General features: G+C 52.6%; 1 protein-coding gene across 1 annotated transcript; it reads left to right on the top strand.

Annotated features, from left to right (window-relative positions):
* The first annotated feature begins 1,597 nt into the window (after nt 1-1,597).
* On the top strand, nt 1,598-6,461 carry CEL (carboxyl ester lipase). The gene is made up of 9 exons (XM_010078554.1): nt 1,598-1,666; nt 2,175-2,325; nt 2,764-2,886; nt 3,234-3,431; nt 3,517-3,647; nt 4,075-4,182; nt 4,523-4,640; nt 5,512-5,698; nt 6,254-6,461. Exons 1-9 carry the CDS (start codon nt 1,601-1,603, stop codon nt 6,459-6,461), a joined length of 1,290 nt encoding a protein of 429 aa, XP_010076856.1. The 5' UTR covers nt 1,598-1,600.
* Nucleotides 6,462-7,134: the final 673 nt, after the last annotated feature.

The following is a 7,134-nucleotide window of genomic DNA, read 5'->3' on the forward strand; positions in this document are numbered from 1 at the left end:
TGGGGTCCTTCACCAGCCCGTCGCCCGCACAACGCTATCTTTGTGAACTTTGATAGTGAAGAAATCCCAACCAAACCCCTGGATGCTGCCATACAGATCTGTGAGAAATTGTGCACCAATCCTGGGGATAAAAAGGTGGAGGAAGAGCTGAGGAAGGCACCTTGCTCCTGAGCTGGGCTGAGCACTGCACTGTGGCATGCAGACCTCACCAAAAATGGTTGTGGCTGTAACTACTGCTGGCTTCTCGGAAGGTTCTGTAGTTGTGATTCCTGTATAACCTCGTTAATGAGTGAGATATGGGCCTGTGTAATTAGGCCAGGAACACTAATCCAGGTACACTTCGGTTTGGTATCAGCTGTCCCTTGTGCCCTTGGCAAAACTCACATTTGCTTTTTCTCTTCTCTGATCTCTAAAGGAGAAGAGCTGTGCTGGGATATTCTGCCAGGGGTACAGGAATATTGGGTGCCCTGAACAGCTGCAGCTCCCCTTGAAATGGTGGATGGGAGAAGAATTTGTCAAGGCATGACAGTGTCATGTCAGGAAAGTGAGTGAGTGGCATGTATCTGAAATGCCACTGGGGGCTGTGAAATTTTCTTGCTTAGGGTTGCCTGTGTTCTGAAAACAAATTTTGCAATGTGCCTCCTGCAGAGCTCTCCAGCTCTTTTCGAGGACAGACTGGCTGCCGGATGGACATTGTCTGTTTCTCTGAGGATAATGATGGGCAAATGCAAAGTCTGACTGATATAACAAGAGGCTGCATCCCCAAATCTCCCCGTGTGTGGGGAGTGCACCTTGGCCGAATTGGTGGCCATGTGGAAGGTAGAAGAGGTGCCTGAGGAGGTGCTGGGGGAGCACTCCAGTGCTACTGGAGTCCCTAAGGCAGGTGCTGCCCTTCGGCTGGTCTAAGGGGGATGAAAATTCTGTGCCATGACTTCAGCATCGAGCCTCGCCAGTGATCTTGGACATAAAGAGAGCAGGAAAAAATGCTTTCTGGCAGTGAATAATTAATTCCCTTCTGTTGTGCTCACTAGCTAGTGTGCTTCTCAGTTCCGTCTTCCCTGCCCCAGCAGTTAGCAAGGATGAAAAGACGCAGACCATGGGGCAGAGCTTCAGGTCCACAGAGGCTGGCCACTCCTCAGTTTGACACTGCTGGCTGGATTGCTACCACCCAGTCACAGAAATCAAGGATCTGCTGGCATTTGCCAAGTCTTGTGCATCCCCCAGTGCGTGATGAGTGCAAGGTTTCTCACAGTGGCTGATAATACGCTCCAATGCATGCTTTCATATGATTTTGGCCTCCTGCACTTGTGTGAGGCTTCTCGAGTCTTCGGCATTTTTAATGTTCTCTGGATTTTGTTAGACTGAGATATTTCCTTAGGTTTGGCCTCCAGCTCTCAAAAACAACATCTGCAGGGCTCTCACACAGTGACGCCGGTCTACCTTTGTCCTGGTTTGGCCTCAGCCTAGTCAAGGACAGGTGTGTAGAGGCTCTCCTGGTTTACCTTAGAGCCAACTGGGTCACGGCATTGACACGCAGCCACGCTCCAGCCTATATATACATGTACCAGCCTCCGCCTGGCTCTTCGGGCGTGCACTCACCATGGCTCGCTGGGAGATCCTGTGCTTTGCCTTGTGCTCCTACCTGGGGGTAGCATGGGCTGCAACCGTAAGTAGAAAAGCCCTTCTTATGGCTTGGGAAGGCTGTTCCTGCCTGAATGTGCAAACTCCTGCTGTGTCTGGTCTGGAGCATGTGGAAGAGAGCTTGCAGACCCTGACAGCCAAGGCAGGGTGTTTTGCTGCCCTAAACATGATAAAAGCTCTCACCAACCTTTGTCCAAAAGTTCCTGCCCAGTTCAGTGTCCGGTCTGGTTTGGGTTACATCTTAAGGCTGAAGGTCCTCCCCTTCTGCCGTTTGTCTTTGGGAGTGCAGGGGAATTGCTGCTGCCTGTCTGCTCCGAAGGGCAGCGTGCAGGACATCTGCATGGGCACAGCTCCGGGGGCAGCTGCCTGTGGGCTTCCCAGGAGGGTCCAAAGGGACGGCTGGGGAACACAGGCTGCGAGTAGGTCCATCCGGGGGACCAGCCAGGGAGAGGTGTGGGTGCTGGCAACACGGGAAGCCAGAGGCATGAAGGACTGTGCAGTGGATTTTCTCTTCTCAATGGTACCACATGTAGCTGGGTGTGGTGCACACCGAAGGCGGTTTTGTGGAAGGTGAGAGTAAAAAGCTGGGACTCTTTGGGGGCTATGTCGACATCTTCCGAGGGATCCCCTTTGCTGCCCGCCCAAGGACTCTGCAAGACCCTGAACCTCATCCAGGCTGGGATGGTAAGATCCAGCTTTCGAATGCCTTTTCTTTGGGGTTTTATTTTCACTTCTCTCTCTTTAGTCTGTTCTGGACAAGCCAAAGCTGATGTTGCCTGCTTTCATCTTGTAAGCAGCACCAAGAAAAAGCTCTTAGTCTCATGGGGGTTATGAAAGTCTGTGTCTAAGGGTTCCCAAGCAACTCAAGTAACCACATGAAGTAACAAATCTGAAGCATGGTGCCTGCATCTCCCCTCCCCATACCTTGGCTGTCCAGAGCTAGTTCCCATGGGAAAGGGTCCCACTCTGTCACCCCCTCAGGCTGGTCACAGTGGCTGGGGTGGCTTTGCCACCTCTGCACTGGACTCAAGGAAGAGAGGATGGATGGACAGAAAGCTTGTGACCAAAGGATGGAGCTGATGCCTCTAGCTAAGACCCACTGTCTTCCCTCTCTCCTCTCAGGAACACTGGAGGCAAAAAAATTCAAAAATCGCTGCATGGAGATGACGCTTACACAAACTGATGTCCGCGGAAATGAGGACTGTCTCTATCTGAACATCTGGATCCCTCAAGGGAGGAAACATGGTATGTGCTTGGGAGAGACTTGGGGAGGAGATTCTCACTTGCCTTTTGTGGACAAATTGCTCCAGAGCATCTCTTAGCAGCTACGTTCCCATTGTGGGCAACTGCAGGAGCACTGATTTTGAGAGAGAAAGGTGGGAGCCATGTCAGCCAACATCCCTGAGCTGCAGTCTGTTTGGAGTTTCAGCCTCTTGTACGGAGCAGGGACTTTCTTGGCCATAGGCTACTGCAAAGCATCATGTCTGTTCATGCCCGGGTGGAGCAATGCTCAGCAAGTGGGTATGGAGATGGATGGGCAGCACCTTCTGGCTTTGTTGCAGCTCACACTGCTTTTCTTCCTCACCTCCCAGTCTCCACCAACCTCCCAGTGATGATCTGGATCTTCGGCGGTGCCTTCCTTGTAGGAGGGAGTCAGGGAGCCAACTTCCTCAATAACTACCTCTACGATGGCGAGGAGATCGCTGTGCGGGGCAATGTGATCGTGGTGACCATCAACTATCGCCTTGGGCCCCTGGGCTTCCTGAGCACCGGAGACGCTAACATGCCAGGTACCGTAGCTGCTCCTGACACGGGTCCCCAGCTCATCAGCTTTGCCATGCCCTTGCTCAATGGTGGGTGCTCTCTGTTGCTCAGGGAACTACGGGCTGAAGGACCAGCACATGGCCATTGCCTGGGTGAAGAGGAATATCAAGGCCTTTGGGGGTGACCCAGAAAACATCACCATCTTTGGGGAATCAGCCGGTGCCGTCAGTGTCTCCCTGCAGGTGTGTTGTCCTTGTCAGACCCCACCAGAGCCCCTTCTGTTCTTGGTAAACAGGAGGGATGGTCCCCTTGGCACTCTGCTGCTGTCCTCCATGCGCCACCTCATTGACATCCTCTCCTGCCCGGGGACAGCAATGCTCAGCCTTCTTGCTTTTAGCCACTCCTCATTCTTCAGTTTAATCAGTCGCACTGCTGCAGGCATGTGTCCTCACTTTTGGGACCTCTGTGAAAGAGCATTTACTTGCCATGTCCCCCTACTCTGCTGCTCTTCTCACCGTACCACCTTTCAACTCTAACTCCTGAGAATCTTAAATAGCATGAGAGCTGGGAGCATCCCTGGGGCTGGTGCCCAAGCTGACAGGTCCGGCAGGTGATGGTCTCATCAGGATTTTGCACCTGAAACCCTCTTGTTTCTCTTTTGCACCACAGATGTTGAGCCCAAAGAACAGGGGCCTGTTCAAGAGAGCCATCAGCCAGAGCGGCGTCGCTCTCTGCAGCTGGGCCATCCAGAAGGACCCGCTCGCCTGGGCTAAAAAGGTAACGGGCAAGTCTTGCCTGAGGGAGTGGAAAAACCAAAAAGGTGATTCCCTAGAGAAGAGTGTAACTAGCAATGGATTCGGCAGGAGCCATGCTGCCAAACAGAGCTTTGGAAACATAGAATCACAGAATCCCAGAAGGGTTTGGGTTGGAAGGGACCTTAGAGATCACCCAGTCCCACCCCCTGCCATGGGCAGGGACACCTCCCCCTAGACCAGGTTGCTCAAAGTCTCACACTGCCTTGGGATTGAAACCAACCACTCTTCCGTCTCTGGGAAGCCGGTAATGCAGCCTGGCTTTGGAAGGTAATGCTCGGAGGTTTCTCTCTCTTCTCCTGCAGGTTGGACGAAATGTGGGCTGCCCCACAGATGACACCACCGCCTTGGCCAACTGCCTGCGGGTCTCCGACCCCAAAGCTGTGACGCTGGCCTACCACCTGGAGCTGATCAACCTGCCCGGTAAGTCCCCTGCCCACACAGGGCTCACCGTGCCTTTGGCGGGATGCTGGGCTGATTGCCAGGAGTGCTGAAGCAGTGCATGTGTCCTTCAGAAATGGGACAACAGTGACAGATCTCACAGTTGCCCTTCTGCAGGCAGGGGCACGTTGCACTGTGTGACCACTGCTCATCGTGCAATGGCAGTGATGGCAGAGGAATTACCCAGGGGCCATGCCTTGGCTCCAAAGTAACTCTTTGGGCTTTCTGTCTTGTGAAAGCAGCAAGAGCAATTCCAGACTGCAGTTTACAAGCAAAAAAATAATTGATCACAACCCTGCTATTTTCATTTGAGTCGCTGGGTGGAGTGTAGGACTCACAGCGGGCAGGGAACGCTGCTGTTTTGCTGCCTGTGAGAATTTATTTCCCAAGAAGACTCTCCTCCACTTGCTCTCCTCATGCTCCTCGTAAATAGCCCCAGTATTCTGCCTTGCTCAGGACCAAGCCATCACCGTGCAGCTGCACTGGCCAGAGCCGGCTGTCCTGGCAATGACTGAGAACAGCCAGAACAGGGGTGTGGAAGGGAAGTTCTGCTCTTCCTTACCTTTGGCTGGGCTTCTTGGGAAGCGACTGGGGAAAGGAGGAAAGGAATAATTGATGTTACCTTGTCTGGCAGATCTCTTGTTCTTTTCCTCCCACCTACAGGCATGTGGTTTATGGGATGTGATCCTGTGGTCACCCTGCTCCTGGGTGACATCCTGCCCACACAGAAGTCACTGTGAGGCTCTCATTCACCTCAGCCTTGTCTTTCCACAGCTCCTTGAGTCATGGGATATGGCAGGCCACCCTCCTGTCTTTGCTCCTAAACAGACTCCGGTTTTGTCTCCTGCTGCAGTTCCCCTGGTTCACACGCTCGCCCTCACTCCTGTTGTTGATGGAGACTTCCTCCCAGACATGCCAGAGAACCTCTTTGCCAACGCTGCTGACATTGACTACATCGCTGGGGTCAATAACATGGATGGACACTTCTTTGCTGGCATTGATATGCCTGCTATCAACCGCCCACTTATGAAAATCACTGCGTAAGTGAGGAATGCTCTTAAAACCCTTAACAAGAGGAGCCTTATGTTTAACACAGCCCCTGAACTCTGAGGACTTAGATCTGAGTGGACAGGGCACTACCTTCAAAACAGAATGTCACTCCAAGGCAGAGTGTCTAGGGAAAATGTTGCCAAGCCCAGAACCTTCAAGAGAAAAGACCTGCTAGTGGGGAAGCCTCCCCATATACCTTTAAATGCTCCTGACCTCAGCACCAGCAATAGGCTTGGCAGCCGTGATGCTTTCTGTCCAGAGCAGGGACATGCCAGACTTGCTGGGTGCCCACCCCATCAGACCCCTCTTTGGGGATGAAAGGAACCTGTGGACAATCTGGCCCCAAACTGTTCTGCTGAAAAAGCTGGGAAGCACATGCCCTCCATCTCAGACCTGCAATTAAATCACTGGCTTTTACTCCACCAAACCATTGCTAACCGCAGGGTTGGAGGGGAACGTCAATGGGGTCTGGGGTCCCTTGCCATGGGCCCTGCCCCACTTGAAGCTGCTGGTCTGTAATTAGTCAATACTACTTGTCTTTTCAGGGCGGAGGTTTATAATTTGATCAGAGGACTTACTTTGGACCGGGGCGAGCGTGGAGCCAATGACACATACAATCTCTACACGCAACCGTGGGGTGACAGACCAGACCAGGAGGTCATGAAGAAGACAGTGGTGGACGTGGCTACTGATTACATCTTCCTAATTCCCACACAGTGGACATTGAATCTGCACCTGCAGAATGCCCGGTGAGCAGCTCAGCCTTGGCAGGAGCCCAAACCCACCTGGGGGCCAAATGCTTCGTTCCCAGCACAGGGGGCTGAGGAGCATGTTAACAGGGGTGAACTTGATGGAGGCAGGCTTTCTGGTACTGAGTACACACTTACACGTGTACAAACACTGTTTCTCTGCTGCTGCGGAGTCATGCTGTAAATTTCCACTAAAATAAATTTTTGCTTCTGAAAAAATTCAGACACAGCAAGTGTTATTTTATTTCCCCAGGAATGACAAGACTTACAACTACGTGTTCTACAAGCCATCCCGAATGCCTGTCTACCCGAAGTGGGTAGGGGCAGACCATGCTGATGACCTGCAGTACGTGTTTGGGAAACCCTTCGCCACCCCCCTGGGTTACTGGCCCAAGCACAGGACTGTCTCAGCTGCCATGATTGCTTACTGGACCAACTTTGCCAGGACAGGGTAAGTGATTCTGGTTACACATTTGGGGCTTGCAGCGGTGCTTCACCCTGCTGCTTTTGCCTATTAACTTCTCAGGAGTGATTCCCAAAAGCCCGGTGTCCTCTGTCTGTACTTCTCTTGTGAGCCTGGCTCCATGTCTCCCAGCAGTGGAGTTTGCTCTGGGTCCTCCTCATCCAGGGAACACCTGGGGACAGCAGAAGCCTTTTCAGAACCTGTGAACACTGCT

Source organism: Pterocles gutturalis, unplaced genomic scaffold (assembly GCF_000699245.1).
Source record: "Pterocles gutturalis isolate BGI_N339 unplaced genomic scaffold, ASM69924v1 scaffold5676, whole genome shotgun sequence".
Classification (NCBI taxonomy): Eukaryota; Metazoa; Chordata; class Aves; order Pterocliformes; family Pteroclidae; genus Pterocles; species Pterocles gutturalis.